The following is a 19,165-nucleotide window of genomic DNA, read 5'->3' on the forward strand; positions in this document are numbered from 1 at the left end:
GCTGGCAGCGACAGGGTGACACTCATGCCTGGGCCTGGACAAGATTCCAGACCCTCTCCCAAGGTTCCAGTTTATGCCCAGAGCTGGAGAGAAAAGCCTCAGGACTGAGCCTCACTTCGCCAAAAAGGATCATTGCAGATTCCTTCCCAAATCCTCTTTGGCAGCCTTCGGGGTGGGCGGGTACCATTTCCTCTCCCAAAGCCTTAATTTGCAAGTTCCGGGTGGGGGAGGGACCTCTCTGTTTTCCAGTTTTGCCTATCCAGAACTTTGTACTTCTTGGCTCCTGCTCGGGTCTTCCCTCCTCGTTGCCAAAACCCCAAGCTCCAGCCGTGCCCCTTTGTTCATTCTGTAAATCTTTTAACCCCTGGCTCTTGCTCGCTCTCCAAGTGTTCTTTCACAGAGCAAGCAAGGTACCTAGGGCTGGAGAATTAAATTGGCACTTACCTTCAGGGTCATGGATGGGAGGGAGTGCCTCTTTACCTTTTGTACCTGAGGCCCCTCTTTGCCTTACTCTAGTCCCAGCTCTGGGACTCACCCCTGGACACCAGGCCCTGTGCCCTCCCACCTCCTCAGGGCTGTCTCTCCTGAACCTTCAACTTCTGCTGCACCTCCCCCCTCTAGCTGCAGAGACACAGAAAACCATAAAACCTCCTGAGATCGCCCTTTGCCTTCCAGCTCTTGCCTCATTCTTTTTTTCTTGTTTACAGCAAAGTAACAGTCATTCACTTTTTTCTTCTTCTTTATTTTCTTTCAGATGTTACATTAAAAAAATATGAGGTCCCCATATACCCCCCCATACCTCCTCCCACATCAACAACCTCTTCCATCATTGTGGCACATTCACTGCACCTGGTGAACACATCTTGGAGCACTGCTGCACCACACAGACAGTGGTCTACATTGTAATCTACACTCTCCCCCAGTCCACCCAGTGGGCCATGGCAGGACACACAATGTCCAGCATCTGTCCCTGCAGCCCCACCCAGGACAACTCCAAATCCTGAAAATGACCCCACATCATATCTCTTCTTCCCTCTCCCTACCATCAGCAGCTACCGTGGCCACTTTCTCCACATCAACACTACAATTTCTTCCCTTAGTAATCACAATAGTTCCCCAGCAGAACACCAGTAAGTCCACTCTAATCCATAGTCTATTCCTCCATCCTGTGGACCCTGGGATGGCTATGTCCAGTCCCCCTCTACATCTAGAGGGGGTTTAGATTCCACATGGATGATGTATGCAATTCTCCTGCTTGCAGCTGTAGGCACTCTTGGCTCCCTCGTGTGGTGGCTGACCTTCATTTCTCTCCTTCCAGTCTCTCCCAGGAGCTGTTTTGGGCCACCCCCAATCAGCCAGGACTGATGCTGACTCAATGTCTGTGTTCCCCATTTAACCCACCCTAAGCCTTGGCAGGTATGACCTCTGCCCTTAATTCTCATACCCTAATTAATACCTGGGCTGCGGGTGATCAGAGATAACCAGATTAGGGTCACATAACAAAACTCCCTATTGTTAACTGGACAACAAAGTCCTTCTTCTAAATCCCGACAGGATTTGGCCCATGAATCCCAGGGTACTTTACATCTTACAGCACCTTCAATCAGCCGCCAGGCACCAATTTAAAAAAAGGAGAATGTGAAATGAAGGAAAGAAGAGTTTTAGCACTATGTGTGTATATGGGTATATATCTATCAATATGGTAGATATAGATATAAATACAGATAGATACAGATATATAGAGAGAAAGGAAGATGAAAGCAGGTGCTAAATTCCTGGGAACCAACCACAATGAGATACCACTGCACACCCATTAAAATCAATAAAATGTAAAAGACTGACAATACCAAGAGCATTACCAAGAGGATATGGAATAAGTGGAACTTATGGGGAAGCAGATGTGGCTCAAGTGACAGGGCTACCATATGGGAGGATCTGGGTTTGATCCCTGGGGCCTTCTGGTGAAAAAGAAGAGAAAGTGTGCCTGCGTGGTGAGCCAGTGCCTGTGTGGCGAGCCAAGTGCCCACAGAGTGAGCCAAGTGCCCACCTGACTGCCTGCACAGCAAGCCAGTGCCCACACGGTGAGCCAAGTGCCCGCATGGTGAGCCAAGTGCCCGTACAGTACGCCAGTGCCCATACAAGTGAGTCACACAGCAAGATGATGATGCAACAAGAGACAAAGGGGAGAGTCAAGGTCAAGAGCAGCAGAAACCAGGAATTGAGGTGGTGCAGCTGACAGGGAAATTCTCTCTACATCAGAGGTCCCCAGGATTGAATCTGGGTGAATCCTAGAGGAGGAAAAATGAGAAGACAAAAAGAGAAATAGATACAGAAGATGACACAGTGAATGGACATAGACAGCAAAAACAGCAGGGCGGGGAGGGTGGGGAGGAAATAAATCTTTTTTTAAAAAGTGGAACTTACGTATACAGCTGGTAGAGATTCAAAATGATATAGTCACTTTGGAAAACAGTTTAGCATTTTCCTAAAATGTTAAACATACTTTAAAGAAAATTGCCATATAACCCAGCAATTCCACTCTGAAAACATGTCTATACAAAGACTTGTCTGAAAATGTTCACAGCTTTATTTAAAATAGCTAAAAAATGGAAATCATGCAAATATCCATTAACTGGTGAACAGATAAATAAAATGTGGTACATCCATATAGGAGAATACCATTCAGCAATAAGAGGAAAGAATTACTGGTTGAAAAATGATAGGCTAATACACTTTGGATAGATCATATGGTAGGTGACTAAAGCTCAATAAAACTGTTTAATGAATAAATAATTGTGCAAGAATAGTCAGAAAAAACAGCTATATACAGCAGGGAAACAGAGGGAGATTGAGAGGTCAAGAACTTTCTTGTTTGTCTGATCTTGTTTATTATTGAAATAATGAAAATGCTCTAATACTGATTGAAACAATAAATGTACAGCTATGTTTTTGTACCAGATACCACTGATTGTACATTTTGGATGAATTGTGTGCTTTATTAATATGTATCAATAAAAATGATTTGTTTTAAAAAATGATAGGCTAAGGGTAAGAAGCCAGTCACAAATTATTCCATTTATATGACATTTTAGAAAAGTCAAACTAGAGCAACAGAAAGTAATTCAGTAGTTGTCTGGGGCCAGGGTAGGCAGAGATTGACTGAAAAGGGGCACAGGGGAAATTCTGGAGCAATAGAAGCATTCTAAAACATGCATGTGACTTACCGCATGTCTGTAAACATTTACTCAAAAGTATCAAACTATACACCTACAATGGGAGAATTTAATTGTGTGTAAATTATCCCGCAAAAAAAGTTGTTAAAATATGGTATAACTAAAACAGCATATTAACCCTAAAAAAGGTCTCAGAACCCACTTTTGGAAAATATACTTTTTTTGGAATATATGCTGTGCATCTGCAGAACTGAAAAACATACAAGAGCATGCAGCAAGTGCTCAGTAAGTGCTTTCACAATGAATGTGCCACAGTGATGAACGAAGTTGTTGATGTGGGAGGAGTGAGGGGGTAGGGTGGGGGGTATATGAGAACCTCTTATACATATTTTTTAAAGATTTTTATTTCTCTCCCCTTCTCCACCCTCCCCCCATCCCCCAGTTGTCTGCTCTCTGTGTCCATTTGCTGCATGTTCTTCTGTGTCTGCTTGTATTCTTGTCAGCCGCACCGGGAATCTGCGTCTCTTTTGCATTATCTTGCTGTGTCTGCTCGCTGTGTGTGCGGCGCCATTCCTGGGCAAGCTGCACTCTTTTCACACTGGGCGGCTCTCCTTATGGGGCGCACTCCTTGCACGTGGGGCTCCCCTACGTGGGGGACACACCTGCGTGGCAGGGCACTCCTTGCGCGCATCAGCACCGCGCATGGGCCAGTTCCACAGGCGTCAGGAGAACCTGGGTTTGAACCCTGGACCTCCCATGTGGGAGGTGGACGCTCTACCGCTGAGCCAAATCTGCTTCCCTTATATTTTTTAATGTAACATTTTTTGTGATCTTCAAAACAAAACAACAAAATAATAATAAAATGCTTTCAGGAAGCAGTGGAAGCACTGTAAACATCAGCCCCAGCTTAAGTTTATCCTTGCCTGCCATCTGGTGGCTAGAGTGGCAATGCGGAAATCTGCATCCTCACCCCAAAATCACCAGGTCCTATGGATGGGCTTAAACGCACTGAAGGAAATAACCTCCTATTTCCCCCCAGGGAAAACTGGTGCCTGGAAAGGGCAGTTTGGTCAGAGGCAGGGCAAGGGGGTCCTAGGGTCTCCAGGAAGAGGGACACAGTCTCTAAAGATAGAGAGAAAATGCTTTGGTGGAGCAAAGAGACAGACTGAACACAATTTAGCACCTCTGAATGCTCAGATAAAATATAATCGTTTTTTGGGGGAAGGAGGGGTAGAAGAAAGATGGGGGGAGAAAAATTACGGGGCAGCAATGAGATATGTAGGAAAACAAATCAAATGTACTGCATACAGTAGATTCTTAATAAATGCTTGCTGAACGAAAGCATTCCTGTGTGAATGAAGGAATAACCTACTGGCTCCTTGGTGAAGGTCTGGGGGCATCGGGCAGCCCCCCACCTGCTCCCAAGCCCACCCTCAGCCCTGGATATGGAGCTACAGCTCTGTGTGTTCCTCTTCAGTCTCCTGGAGATGCTGGACCTTCTGGGGTAGGGTCTTCGTCCAGAACTGGAGCCTGTGGGCCTTCAGGGCCTGGCCCACCGTGGGCTGCGTGCTCAGCTGCAGGTATTGCTTCTCCTGGTTGAACACGGGCCAGTGGGGCAGACCCTGGCCATTGGGGTTCCTGTAGACAGGCCCGCCCAGCAGGGCAGAGTGGGGGTCACTCTGAGTTCTGCTGAACCCAGATGCAGACACCCTGACGGAGATCAAGCAAGGAGGCACGCAAGCCAGATGGGCTTGGGGCATGAGCAGGGTGGTTTCCAGATGGTGGAGAGAAACTACCTCCCACTAGAGTGTCAGCTCCACAAGGGGACAGGGCAGTCTGGCCTGTCTGTCCCTCCCACTCAGAGGGAGGCCCCATCTGTAACCCAGCACTATCACCCACCCTCCAGGTCACCAGGAGATGGGATGAAGGCCTAGGTCCTAGAGCTGGGCAAGGGGCTGTCGCTATTAGGGACACATGCTTGCTACTGGGGTCACCACAAACAAGGGGAGCCCTGCATGGATACAAGCCCCCCAAGGGTGAGGTTGGGGTGCCTCATCTCACCCATTTCGAGCAAAGTTGGTCCAGTACTTCATCATCCTCCTGCTCAGCATCTCCTCCTCCTCAGTGACTTCAACTACAGAGAGGAAGATGGCGAGCGTCCAGGTCAGGGCCACCCTAGCCTGGCTGCTAGCCCATGCACACGAAGCACCCCCCACCTCACCACCATCCCGGGGATGGCATTCCCCTGGCTTCTCAGGGCTGGCCCGGGAACATCCCTCCCTCCCCATGCCTGGCTCTCTGCCTGCTCCCCCACAGCCCTGGGGAGCCAGCCCAAACTCCTACACTCATCCCAGCCTCTGGCTGACTTGACACTGGCGCAAAAGATCCCCTTCTTCCTTCTGACATGAGAAAGTCATTTAAGAAACTAATATGTCTTTGAAACACTGTCTTCTGCACCCATGCCCGATACCCCTCATCAGGGTGGGGAGGGGTGAAGGGAGCACAGGTGCCCCACTCCTACCCTGTCCACAGAATCTTGGAGTCTAGTCCTGGCTCAGTCTTTCTAGCTGTAAGATCTTGGACACCTGGTCTCAGCCTCTCTCTAAGCCTCAGTTTCCTCATCTGTACAGTGAGGGCAGTTACCCCTCAGGGGCCCAGTCAGGGTCCAGTCCCACCCCATGGGGTACTAGGTGCCTGTAAGGGACTCTGTCAGGAAAACTCACAGGAATTGTTCCAGGAGGTACTTCCAAAAACAAAGAAAAGCTCATCGCAGTGGTCCGCCCTCACGTGGGGTGGTTTGGTGTCCTTGAAGAAACTGGGTCGATGCTGGAACTCATAGAAGTAGACAGGGGCGTGGGGACCTGGGGGAGGGGTAAGGCATGATGTGGCAGCCCTTCACCTGGGACTTTCCTGTATCATCCATGGTGATGTGATACATGAGTCCAAGGCTGGTTGGAATCTAGACAATGGGGTGGGAAGGGTCTGGGTTCAAAATCCCAGCCTTGGAGCTTCCTAGTTATGTGGTCCTAGGCAAGCCACTGAAGGTCACTGAACCTGGTTCCTCACCTGCTAAATGGGGACAATGTCTCTTAGATAGCTATGAGGATTCACTGAGAAGAGGGACTTCAAGTGTCTCACACCCAGGGGCTCAATAAACAGACATGGGTAGGGTCCCGAATGCCGAGAGGCCTTACCTGGGACCCACAGCTCTGGGCTGCCCCTGCCCAGTTGGGCCTTAGTTACGTACTCACTTTGAAAATTTGCTACTTGGAGTGCAGGGATCACGAAGAGGGAGTCCCCCATCATCTCTTGGAACTGGGCTCGGAGATTCTGGGAGTCCCCATTGTCCCCCACATACTCCTCCATCAACAAGTCGCCAAACTCAGGAGGCATCATCTACCCCAGGGGACCAGGAGGAATCAGGTCAGGTAGGCTGCTGGGGCAGGCAGCAGCAGCAACAGGTCTTGGTACGGGACTGGGAATGGGGGAAGGAGCCGAGCCCTGGGGTGACCTTACTCACAAGTACACAGACCCCAGCCTTTGCTCATGCGGCTGCTGCAGAGGCAGGATATCTGGGGGAATGGGATCCCCCTGCCTCGGGACTGGAGTGGGGACTCTCCTGTTGGGGCAGGACTCTCACCATCAGTGCTGACATTTTCTGGAGAGCAGCCTGCAGAGTCTCTCTGTCCATTTCCCCCTGGAAGTTGGAGATGCCCATGCTCTATGGGGGAGGGTTTCGAGTTGGGGCTGGAATGGGCCTGGAGCTCTGAAGCCCTGAGGCTACCCCACTGATAGGCTCCCCCGGCACTCAGGGGCTTGGGGCTGGGCCTCACCGAGGGGATGATCCAGCCGTACTCATCGTTGTTGACACCGATGATGCTGGGTACAGGTTGAAAGTCAGCAGAGGCAAGCAACTCCTGGGGGTGCCTGGGTAGGAAGGTCCCATCTACCACACCTGGGATGAGCTTGAAGGGCTGAGGGTCCATGCAAGGTCAGAGAGCAAGGCTCAATGCCTACAAGATGTCTGAGACAATTTCTGAGGCCGTCCAAGGGCCTCGATCCCTTCCTGGTTCATTCCAGGATGCCCACCCCCACCCCCAGGAGGTCCTCTGCTGAGCCTAGTATGGCCTGGCCTTGATCCCCCTTTCAAGGCTGTGAGGACACCAAGGCATAGAGATGGAGTGACCTGCCCAGGGAGTATGGAAGGGCATCCATGCCCTGCTGGGCCCCTTCCTCTCCATCCAGGCCCTTTCAGCCTGACCTTGTTGATAGACAGAATCTCCTCTTCTGTCTTACCCCGCAGACAGCTCACCAGGGCCTCCGAGCCAACCTGCCCACAGGCAGACAGGTTTGCCACCATCTGTCAAGGGACCAGACAGGGGCTGGCTCATCCTTCCAGATCAGGAAGGTTTGCCCAAGGCCCCTGTTGCTGGCAAGCATACTCCAAATCACACAGGGTATGTGTGTGTGATTCCTGCAGTTTTGAAATTGTTTCAACCTCCCTAAGGTTCAGAAGTCTCAGGCAGAGGGGACATCCCACCAGCTTGGACAGTTCTGTCCACAATGGGGGTCCCCAAGCCTGCTGCTTTGCATGCTCAGCCTCGGCGATGGCAGAGGTCTGTGGAATCTGTCCCTTGAACCCCTTGGCAAAGTCCCTGTGAGCAACAGTACCTTGCCACTCCCATTTAACAGAGGGACTAATGGAGCTCTGAGAGGTAAGGGGTGAGCAGTAGGGCTGGGCTTCCCACCGTTGGGCACTCACTGTGGAGACTGTATCAGACGAGCTGGCGATAAGTCCGGGCAGCAGGGCCACGCCACTCTCCATGATGGCACCATGGAAGAGTCCTTGGGACATGGGGGACACGACGTGCGAGGACACACTTGTGCCACCTGCAGACTCGCCAAAAATTGTGACACGGCTAGGGTCACCTCCAAAGTAGGCGATGTTCTGCTGGACCCAGCGCAGTGCGGCCACTTGGTCTAGGTAGCCCCAGTTGCCAGTTGCATGCTTGTCTCCAGTGCTGAGAGGTGTCAGGGAGGGGTATCAGGGGGGTGTTCTGGCTCTGCTCAGCCTGCATTGCCCAGCCCAGCCCCAGCCTCACCTGAAGAAGCCCAGGACACCCAGGCGGTACTGGATAGTGACCACTACCACGTCCTCAAAGGCCGCCAGTATAGAACCATCATATATGGAGGCCATGCCCTGCACCAGCCCACCGCCATGGATCCACACCATCACCTGGGGAAACCGAGGCACAGGTACCATGCAGCTCCTATGCAGCCTAAACCCCACCTGGGTTGTGACCTAGGCTAACCACTGCTTTGACTCTGTCCCCCTACCCACATAGACAGAGCGGTGTCTACATAATCTGTGCTAGGGTGACCCAAGTTCTAGTGGGAAGACCGGGCCTCGCATACTTTGGGGCCTACCCTATGTATCAAAGCCTGGCTCTATTTCTCCCAGAATCCTCTCTAAGGAGGAAAGAAAAGGAGTGTCACCTTGACCATCTCTCATGCACATTCATTAAAAGTGACTTCCATTTCCATTTTCATTAGCTTAAAAGATGAAGGTCTGGGGTTCATGGATAGGATTTCTGGTGACTTCAAAGTGCGGCCCTCAGGCACCTGTAAGTCTCCTGAGTTCAGGTTGGTTGGGTAAGTCCTGGGTCCATCCCAGGACACAGCCTCTGACCTCTGGAACAGCTGGGGTTCTGTGACCCCATACCTGGTGGTCAGATGTCCACTTTGGGTAGTCTCCTTGAACCTGATGATCTAAATGGTGGCTTCTTGGTGAGAACCCTCTCAACATGCTCCACACTGCAGTGGAGCCCAGTCTGATCTTGTCCTTTCTAATTTTCTTGTAGAAAAAAAGTCCTCCCCCTCCCCAGTTGGCTGCAGCTTGGAACTCACAGGCAGGTTGGTGCCTTCTGTGGTGTGGGCGGGTGTGTAGATGTTAAGATACAGACAGTCCTCAGACATGGAGAAGAGGGGCAGGGTCCAATTCAGCATACTCTGAATCATATCCAGGGCGGTGATGTCCTGCAGACACCTAGTGGCCATGGCAGACAGTCAGTCCAGGGGCCATGCTGTGACCCAAACCAGACCCTGGACTTGTATTTGCTCCCAGCCACCTTTAGCCTCCCTTATTACATGTGGTCCTTCCTGAAGACCCTCTCCACCAAGTTACAGGTCCCAGGCTCTGGGCAAGCTGGCATGGTTTTCCAGGGAGGCCCTAACGCCTTGGATACCACTCCTCCCAAGGCTGGGAAAGTCCTGACTCTTGGAGGTCTCTATGGGACCGTTGTTGCATGTATTGACATTCACCACTGTCTCCCTGTGCCCAGCTGGGCCTAGAACAGGAGATTAGCTCACATACATGAGCTGCACGAAAGGACAGAAGTTAATTTCTCATGAGGAAGGCAGTGGGACCTCCTTCATCCCAAGTCCAGACTCTCAAGGAGCCTCATTGCTCCCAGTTTCTAGTGGTAAGGACATACACATGTCCCTTGACTAATGGCACTTGTCCTGTCTGTTGGCACAGTTATGGTGAAGAGTGAGGGTCCCCAGGGAGCCACCACTGCTACCCTCTTCAGGGATCTGCAGTTTATGCTACTGGAGTCAGGGGCTCCTACCAGGTTCAGAGAGCCAGCCTGAGCCTCTCCCAGAGACACCTCCCACTGGTGGCAGAGAACATTTGCATAACCAGAGAACACTCTCCCAGGCTGTGAGCCAGTAACCTGGACCAGTTAATCCACCCATCTGAGCCTCAGCATGTGTATCAGAAAACCGGTTATAGGGGTTTAGATGAGATGACAACTGCAGCCTGGGCCACGGCTCAGCGTACCTCCCACCCGGGGCCTGGAGTTCCCTGGTCTCCTAGGGGACAGCTTACACGGCTGGGTGGGAGGTCCCATCCCTCACACCACTCCAAGGTTCAGGGGGTTCGGGGGGTGCAAACCGCAGCGGCCCCAGGGGTGGCTTGGCGAAGGGAATTCCCAGGAAGCTGTGGACCCCCACATCAGTGCCCTTTCCGTGGACAAGGTTCCCCCGCACCTGCCCCGTGTGTGTGGTCCGGATGGGGCTGGCAGAGTCCTGGCCTGTGGACAGAGAGATGGACATCAGGGTTAGGTCTGCCCGATCAGCTACCCTCTCAGACTATTAGAGCTCCTTCCTATCCACGGCTCAGCTCGTGGAGTCCTGGTCTACAAGCATTTGGTTTGTTTACAAACATCCTGCCTGGAACCCTGACCCCACCTCCAACTCCCACTGACCTCTCCAGGCCTGGTCCCCAGCCTCTCCCATCAGGCTCAGCAAGGCAACTTGAGGCTGGGTGCCATGGTTAGGCCCCAGGAGCGTCGAACAAATGGTCACAAGTGCTTGATGGAGTGAGAGTGTCTTTTCAAGGAACTGTCAGCCAGGGCATGTGAGGCAGTAGGAAAACCATGGGAATCAGACAGACATGGTCCCTATCCTCAGGGATCTTGTGCTTTAGGTAGCCAGAAGTGATATAAAGAAAGCACACTACAGGGAAGCAGATTTGGCCCAGTGGATAGGGCGTCCACCTATGACATGGGAGGTCCAAGGTTCAAACCCCGGGCCTCCTGACCTGTGTGATGAGCTGGCCCATGCGCAGATGAGCACAAGGAGTGCCGCCATGTAAGGAGAGCCGCCCAGCACGAAAAAAGTGCAGCCTGCCCAGGAATGGCACCGCACACACGGAGAGCTGATGCAGCAAGATGATACAACAAAATGAGACACAGATTCCGGGTGCCGCTGACAAGAATACAAGCAGACACAGAACATATAGCGAATGGACACAGAGAGCAGACAACGGGGGGGGGGGGGGGGGGGGAGGGGAAAGAAATAAAATTAAAAAAAAAAAAAAGGAAAGCATACTACAAACAAGGAGCAATGTGTAAGGAGAGCTGTGAAAGAGAAGTGCAGCTGTGACTGAGTATAAAAAGTGACAGCCTGCCCTGCTGTGGGGATCAGGGAGAGGAAAGGACTGAAAGTCACTGTGGTGGTTTGAAGCTGGGTGGATCCCAGAAGATCATGTTCTTGGAGCTAATCCATTCCTGTGCCTGTAAACCTATTGTAGAGGGGCCTTTTAATTAGATCCCTTCAGTAGGGCATGACCCAGGGTGAACTTAATCGTTTTACAGGAGTCCTTTATAAATGGAGGAATAAAATCCTCATACACAGAAAAAGCTGCAGAGACAAAGGAAACCCAAGAGGCTCAGAGAGACATCTGGAAGGCAGGAAGATGGAATCAGCAGAGCACAGGGGCACGGAAAGAGACACTGGAGTAGCTGAAAGAGACAAGGCCTGGAGCAGAGGTGAGGGAGAAGCCAGATGCCTGATTGCCCACAGCTGAACTGGAGGAGAAAGTCTGGAGGAGAAGGCAGATACCAGCAGAGCCACCACTGTGCTCCGCCATGTGCCTGATCACCCACAGCTGCAACTTGGTGAGGCATCATCTCTTAATGATACCTTGATTTGGACACTTCCATGGCCTCAGAACTGTAAGCTTTTCGTCTAATAAATCCCAATATAAAAGCCAACCCATTGCTGGTATATATTGCATTGGCAGCTTTTAGCAAACTAAAACAGTCACCTAACAGTGAAAGACCCAATGTTATAAATAAAGAGTCTCTACAAATGAATAACATACCAGCCACCCAACAGAAAAATGTTTAGATAGAATAAGCCATACAAATAAATGGCTCTTAAACAAATGAAAAGATATTCACCTCACTTATGTGAAGAGAAATGCACATTGAACTCTGTGATGTTGACAACTCATTTTGCTACAAAAGCAAGACAATCAGAAATTACATAATTTCTATTGGAAGTACACAGCACCACGTGTGAAATACTCTTCACAAAAAAATAAGCAAAACAAAACATAAAACCAGCATCTCATCAAGCCTCTAGTATCTAAATACAAGTTGATCAGGCATATAGGGCCAGAGGAAGATGTTAAAAGACACTAGAGGGAAGCAATCAGCAAAACCCAAATTATGGGACCCTCTACAGAACAAATAACTTGGCCTCTTCAACACAAAAACAACAAAAATTCCAAAGAAAATAAGAGAGGCAGAGGAGGAACATGAATACTGAAAGAGACTCAAGAAGCACATCAAAAAGATAGTAACAAGTTGTGGGAAAAGGGAGCAGCTGTCTGGAAAAGTCTGGCAGTTCCTCAAATGAGTTACCAGAGGACCCAGCAATTCTGCTCCTAGGTATACACCCAAGAGAAATAAAAACATGTATCTACACAAAAACTTGTATGCAAATGTTCATAGGATTATTCAAAATAGCCAAAGAGTAGAAGCAATCCAAATGATTAATAAATCAATAAAATGTGGTCTAGCCATACAATGGAATGTTTTTTGTTTGTTTTTTTAAAGATTTTTTATTTCTCTCCCCTTCGTGCCCCCCCCCCCCCAGTTGTCTGCTCTCTGTGTCCATTCACTGTGTGTTTTCCTGTGTCCTGGATTCTTGTCAGCAGAATCAGGAAACTGTGTCTCTTCTTGTTGCATCATCTTGCTGCATCAGCTCTCTGTGTGTGCGGCGCCACTCCTGGGCAGGCTGCGCTTTTTTCGCATGGTGCAGCTCTCCTTATGGGGCACACTCCTTGCACATGGGGCTCCCCTATGCAGGGGACACTCCTGCGTGGCACTGCACTCCTTGCATGCATCAGTGCTGCACAAGGGCCAGCTCATCACATGGGTCAGGAGGCCCGGGGTTTGAACCTTGGACCTCCTTGTGGTAGGCGGATGCCCTATCGTTGGGCCAAATCCGCTTCCCCATAACGTCTTAATGTAATTAAATATCTAGTCAAGGGAAACGGACTTTGGCCCAGTGGTTAGGGCGTCCGTCTACCATATGGGAGGTCCGCGGTTCAAACCCGGGGCCTCCTTGACCCGTGTGGAGCTGGCCATGCGCAGTGCTGATACGCGCAAGGAGTGCCGCGCCACGCAGGGTGTCCCCCGCGTAGGGGAGCCCCACGCGCAAGGAGTGCACCCGTGAGGAGAGCCGCCCAGCCTGAAATGAAAGGGCAGCCTGCCCAGGAATGGCGCCGCCCACACTTCCCGCGCCGCTGACGACAACAGAAGCGGACAAAGAAACAAGACGCAGCAAATAGACACCAAGAACAGACAACCGGGGGAGGGGGGGAAATTAAATAAATAAATAAATCTTTTTTTTAAAAAAATAAATAAATAAATATCTAGTCAAATGTTCTTATCTCTTACATTATCTCCTAAATAGTATTTACAGGGTTGTTTTAATCAGGATCCAACTAAGCTCCATACTTTGCAAATTGGCTGATGTGTTTATTTTTTTAATGACAGTTCTATTGAGGTATAATTCATGTGCCATAAAATTCACACATTTTAAATATACAACTCAATGGTTTTTAGTATTTGCACAGAAGGGTACAAGCTTTACCACAATCAATTTTAGAATATTTCATCACTCCAAAAAGAAATCAGTACCCATTAGCAGTCACTCCCCCTTTTTTCCCACCTCTCCCCACTACACAGTCTTATGGATTCTGGCCATGTCATATAAATGGAATCATATAATATGTGGTCCTTTGTGAATGGCTTCTTTCACTTAACGTAATGTTTTCAAGATTCATTCAGGTTGAAGCATGTTATCAGTACTTCATTTCTTTTTTTTTTTTTAAGTGATTTTTAAAAAGTTTATTTATTCCATTCTCCCCCTTGTTGTTTGTGCTCGCTATCTGCTCTCTGTCTATTTGCTATGGGTTCTTTCTGTGTCTGCTGTCTTTTCTTCTCATCTTTTTCTTTAGGAACCGATCCCAGGATCAGTGTGGGAGAGGGGCACTCAGTTGCTTGAGCCACCTCAGCTCCCTAGTACTTCATTTCTTTTTATTGCTGAATAACATTCCATTGGGGAAGCAGATTTGGACCAACGGATAGGGCTTCTACCTACCACATGGGAGGTCCAAGGTTCAAACCCCGGGCCTCCTGACCCATGTAATGAGCTGGCCCATGGGCAGCACTGATGCATGCAAGGAGTGCTGTGCCACGCAGGAGTGTCCCCGACATAGAGGAGCCCCATGCACAAGGAGTGTGCCCTGTAAGGAGAGCTGCCCCGTGCGAAAAAAATGCAGCCTGCCCAGGAATGGCGCCGCACACACAAAGAACTGACGCAGCAAGATGATGCAACAAGAAGAGACACAGATTCCTGATTCTGCTGACAAGAATCCAGGACACAGAAGAACACACAGCAAATGGACACAGCGAGCATATGGGGGGGAGGGGGGAATAAACAAAAAATAAATCTTAAAAAAAAAAAAAAAAAAAAAGAGTATGAGGAAGCTTTCCCACTAAAAGTGTGGGGAGTTCTGCCCTGTGCCAGGAAGTGTAAAAGGCCAGGGCTCAGAAAGCAGGTGAATGTTCAACCACTTCAGTGAAAACCGAGGGTGTTTTCACGTGTCTTTTGGGGTAAACTCCTGGGTTGAATGGACAAGGCCCTGGGGACCTTTCTTAATGGGCCCTGTGGAGGAACCAGGATTGGGTTGGACAAGTGAGGGTCAGACCCACCACCCTCTGTCCTCTTACACCTTGTTAATTATTCTCTCTGACTGTATAGACTAATCCAAAATAATAAAAGGGAAGCAGCAGCTAGGCAGGACAGATCTTGGCGTCTATTCCAAGAGCCAGGGTGGGGGTGAGATGAGTGTAGGCCCCTCACACTCACCAGCAGATTGGTCTGGGAAGGGACAGAGAGGGGGCATTTTGGATGAGAGGATCATGCTCCATGTGAATGGACCAAGAGAACCTTGGACACCCCAGGCACTGGGCTCGAAGAGCTCCTGATAAGGTGTCCAGGGAGTGGAAAGCAGGCACAAAGGGCAATCACTTCTGCCCTGGAGGCCCAGACATGCCTGCACCCAGTGCACGGTGCACTGGGGTGAAGGAGACACAGTGGGTTCCTCCACTGGCTTTAGGAGACAAGTTCAGGAGCTTCTCAATGCTGTTCTGTGCCAGATTCCCAGATGTTGAATTAGGGCCGGTTATCTTGGTTGGGGCCGCTGGGGAGGGGGGCTCAGAGGGTCCCTCTGGTCAAAGGCAGGACACAGGGCCCCACAAAAGAGGAAAGATATTCTTATTACTATTATTGTTACTCACCAAGGCCCCCCTAACCCCGCCCCCCTCCTTAGAGCCCCGGGGACCTGTGCTGTATGGCCTCGGGCAGCCTGGACCCTCTCTGCGCTTAGGGGGCCCATCCAGGGCAGTCGGGGAGGGGGGAGTCCGGCCCTGTGCAAGGTGCCGTCACTATCGTTGCCCTCATCTTCCGATCTCCCTGGCGCCTTCCCTCCCTTGGCCTCAGGTTCCGCCTCTGCAGAATTTGGAAGATCCTACCCGACTCCCGCCGCCCACCGCGGGAGCCTCACCCCAGGCCGGGACAAGAAGAAGCAGGAGCCCATAGGCCAAGGCGCTCAGCCGCTGCAGCCGCATGTTCCGCTCGCTCGAAGGTCCTCCTTTCTGTGGCTTTTCACCGAGAGGCTGCCCGGGGCCAGCTCAGCCGCGGATCTGTGCCTTGCCCAGGGGAGTTTGGACGAGGTCGGGAGGAGGCGGGGCGCGCGGGGTCGGGCCAGGGTCAGCCAGGCTAGGGCAGGGGCTGGGCGGGGGCGAAGGTTGAGGCGGGAGCCAGGGGCAGGCGGATGCCGGCTCGGCCGCTTCTCTTCTGCCCTGGCAGCCCGGCCCCCTTGGGTCCTCTCCAATCAGTAAAATGTGGTATAGTCACACAACGGGATCTCCTCCGCCACACCAGGAACCCTTTCCTCAAACCTGGAGTCACTACGTTTATTGTCCTTGTAGGCCCCATCGGGGTGTTGGGGAGGAGGGTATGAGAAAAGAGGTAGCAATAAGCTGTGTGTGGAGAACCTAAGAGGGCTCCCGTGAGGAGGTGCACAATCAGAATACCTATATATGAAGAAATGAGAACGACCTTCGTTCCAGGCTAAGGAAATGGCTTGAGCAAAGGCAGAGGCGTGCGACTGTGCCCTTTATCCTTAACGCTCTTCCTTGCGGTTCCTTGCGGCTCTTCCTCACGGCTTCCCGGGTCCTCCGTTCACGGTCTTTTACCCCCTTAGTGCCCCTGGTCTGAGCGTCTCCGCCAGCCCCTCTCTGAACTCGGCCACGCTCTCCTTTCGAAGGTGGTCTTTACTCCCCCACCTCCCGCCGAGATCGGGTTCACGGTCATTTACTCATTTCACAAACTTTAATCGAGCGCCTGCTGAATCCGCGGGCTGGGGACCTGGCCGGGCACTCCAGGGCTCACTGTGCAGCGGCAGAGGCAGGCGCATCACCGGAAGAGCGCGAAACACCTCGAGCCGCGCGGAACAGAGGCAAACCTGGGGACCGGGCGCCCGGGTCTGAGAGTTAGGAAAGAATTCCGGGGCAGACGCGGCCTGCGGACACGCCAAGCTCAACCTCAGACTGGCCTTTAGTGGCCCCGAGAACTGGCCTTGGCCTCCGTGTTTCAGCCCCCCGGGGGCTCGCGCGGCCCAGCGCCGCCGGGGTCTGTTCTCCGCGCCTGGACTTGAGCTGTCTGCATCTTCCCCGCTTCGCGTGGCCAGAACGCCGCGGCCGCCGCCTCTCCCAAGCCCTGGGCAGGAACCCCGCCGCGCGGCTGTCCCTCGGGCGACTCCGTCATCACGCCACGCCCCCTTCCCGTTCACCGGAAGTGCGCGGTCGGAGCGGAAGTGCACACGGAAAGCGGCCCGCGGCGGTACGGCCATGGTGGGAGGCGGCGGCGTCGGGGGCGGCCTCCTGGAGAACGCCAACCCCCTCATCTATGAGCGCTCAGGGGAGCGGCCTGTGACTGCGGGCGAGGAGGACGAGCAGGTTCCAGACAGCATAGATGCGCGGGAGATCTTCGATATCCGCTGTGCGGGGCGGGGGGCGGGTTCGCAGGGGCGGTGGGGGGCGGGCTGGGAGACTGGTAGAGCTGATGTCCGAGGGCTGGAGGGGCAGCACCAGGGCGGGGCATTCTTGGCGGAGAGTTCTGAACGGACAAAGGCGCACGATACTTTTTCCTTCACTTGCCACATCTGATTCGCTCCATCAATGACCCAGAGCATCCACTGACGCTGGAGGAATTGAACGTAGTGGAGCAGGTCCGGGTTCAGGTGAGTCAGTCCCAGCATCCGAGGGGAGCGACTTGTTTCGGGAGAGTCAGAAAGACTCAGCTGTGTATGAGGGGCTGGTATTCGCGTTCTTTCAGCTCATGGACTACTAGTGGCATCTTTGGAAGGAGGGATGTTGTGCCCATTTTGGGGATGAGGAAACTGAGGACCATAGAGGTTAGACGACGTGACTGAAGCAAGAAATTAAGAAGAGGGACCCTGGGCTGGGAGGGCTGGGACCCCTGACATCTCTTATTCCCCCCTTCCCAGGTGAGTGACCCCGAGAGTACAGTGGCTGTGGCCTTCACTCCCACCATTCCGCACTGCAGCATGGCCACCCTTATTGGTCTGTCCATCAAAGTCAAGCTTCTTCGCTCCCTTCCCCAGCGTTTCAAGGTTAGTTGGAACTGAGCCCCATACAGGGCAAGCATGAGGATCTGCTCCTGAGGAGGGGGGCATCAGAGTGGGGGCTAGCAGGATCCTAATCAGCAGTGTTGAAACTGGGAGTTTGGTTTCCAAGTGAAGAGGACAAGAATGAAGGCCTGAGCTGGAAAGTGCAGAAAAGTAGTGAGGAGTGTGGCAGAAAGAGCAGCTGGGAGCTGTAGGTGGGTTTGGAGCAGGCCTTTAAATAAACAGTAGTTGACCAGTTGTTTGGGTAGAGAGAGATGTGCTGTGGGTGGGTTTAGGGTGTGGTGGAAGGGCCAAAGTCATGATTAGAAGAAGGATCAGCTAGAGGCGGTGATCTGGGTGGGGATTGGGGTGCAGGCAAGGAGGTGAGCAGGTTGGGGGGTGCTCAGGGCCCTGACTTTCTCCCTCCTAGATGGACGTGCACATTACTCGGGGACCCATGCCTCAGAACATGCAGGTGAATGAGGGCCTTGGCCTGGGTGCTAAGCTTTCTAAAGCTTCTTCCTTTCTATGGTTTGGGGAGCAAGATCCAAGGGAGCCTAGGTAGGTGAAATTGCCAGAGACTCCTCAGGGAAGCTGGCTTGACTGTGTTTACTGTGTCCTTTCTCCTCCTGCCTCCTCCCCTGGCCCTAGGAGCAGTACATAAGACCAGGCTTTGGGAATGCAGGGGGCAGGCATGAACAGCCAGGTGGGAGGGGTTCCAAAATGGTGGGATTGGTGTGGGCTCGGGTGGTTGGGGTAGCTTCATCGAAGCTTACGGTCCTGGCAGGGAGGCAACAGCAGGGCTTTGTTGTTCCGGCCCTAGGCTATACAAAGGTTCAGAGGTGGGGCTGACTAGCAGCATGGCCAGAATCTAGTTTTGACTTTCTCTTTCCCCCCAGTGAACAAGCAACTTGCGGATAAGGAGCGGGTAGCAGCTGCCCTGGAGAATACCCACCTGCTGGAGGTTGTGAACCAGTGCCTGTCGGCCCGCTCCTAAGTGTGGCTTTTGGCTCCTAGCCCACACACCTGTGTCTGGGCCCCAGTTTCATCACCCAGGGTTCATGACCTTGTTTTTTTGAATTACTGACGATGAGAAAATTAACATTTTGCATTTTGTAATAAACCCTTAATTTATATTCATTTCCTAGCATGCCTTAGAGTCTTTTATAAAGTAGGGGCACTCGGGGCTTGGGAGGGGATATGTGCCTATGCAGGGTTCAATGAGGTGCATTTTATTAATATTTTCAATTTTCCCCAACATTTTGACTAGGAAAAGTTGCAAGTAAACAAAAATATTGAAAGGATAGTGAATAGTAGTGAACAAACCTGTATACTCATCACCAGCATTCAACAGTTGTTAACTTGTTGCAACATATGCTCTATTCATGTGTGTATATAAATGTATTTTAAGTACTCCATCCTGCATCTCCTATAGGGA

At 51.6% G+C, this 19,165-nt stretch overlaps 2 protein-coding genes across 4 annotated transcripts; one reads left to right on the forward strand and one right to left on the reverse strand.

The window, feature by feature from the left end:
* Window positions 1–2,864: 2,864 nt before the first annotated feature.
* Window positions 2,865–16,899, reverse strand: CES2 (carboxylesterase 2). 3 transcript variants are annotated; one of them, XM_004460891.5, is made up of 12 exons: window positions 15,601–16,899; window positions 10,063–10,267; window positions 9,081–9,219; window positions 8,276–8,409; window positions 7,936–8,194; window positions 7,435–7,533; window positions 7,007–7,147; window positions 6,814–6,894; window positions 6,425–6,569; window positions 5,897–6,034; window positions 5,235–5,307; window positions 2,865–4,811 (listed from the first exon to the last, which is right to left on the reverse strand). In XM_004460891.5, the coding sequence occupies exons 1-12, from the start codon at window positions 15,662–15,664 to the stop codon at window positions 4,625–4,627; spliced, it is 1,665 nt and encodes a 554-aa protein (XP_004460948.2). In that variant the 5' UTR covers window positions 15,665–16,899; the 3' UTR covers window positions 2,865–4,624. The 3 variants fall into 3 exon arrangements, with proteins under 3 accessions (XP_004460948.2, XP_012381573.1, XP_058135864.1); XM_012526119.4 differs by having other exon boundaries at window positions 10,224–10,267; window positions 15,601–16,871; XM_058279881.2 differs by lacking the exon at window positions 7,435–7,533.
* CIAO2B (cytosolic iron-sulfur assembly component 2B) lies at window positions 16,899–18,867 on the forward strand. Its single transcript, XM_004460895.5, is given in 6 exon segments — window positions 16,899–17,090; window positions 17,261–17,340; window positions 17,608–17,733; window positions 18,158–18,173; window positions 18,176–18,202; window positions 18,627–18,867. Coding segments are annotated over 6 exon segments (489 nt in total). The 5' UTR covers window positions 16,899–16,948; the 3' UTR covers window positions 18,725–18,867.
* Window positions 18,868–19,165: the final 298 nt, after the last annotated feature.

Source organism: Dasypus novemcinctus, chromosome 18 (assembly GCF_030445035.2).
Source record: "Dasypus novemcinctus isolate mDasNov1 chromosome 18, mDasNov1.1.hap2, whole genome shotgun sequence".
Classification (NCBI taxonomy): Eukaryota; Metazoa; Chordata; class Mammalia; order Cingulata; family Dasypodidae; genus Dasypus; species Dasypus novemcinctus.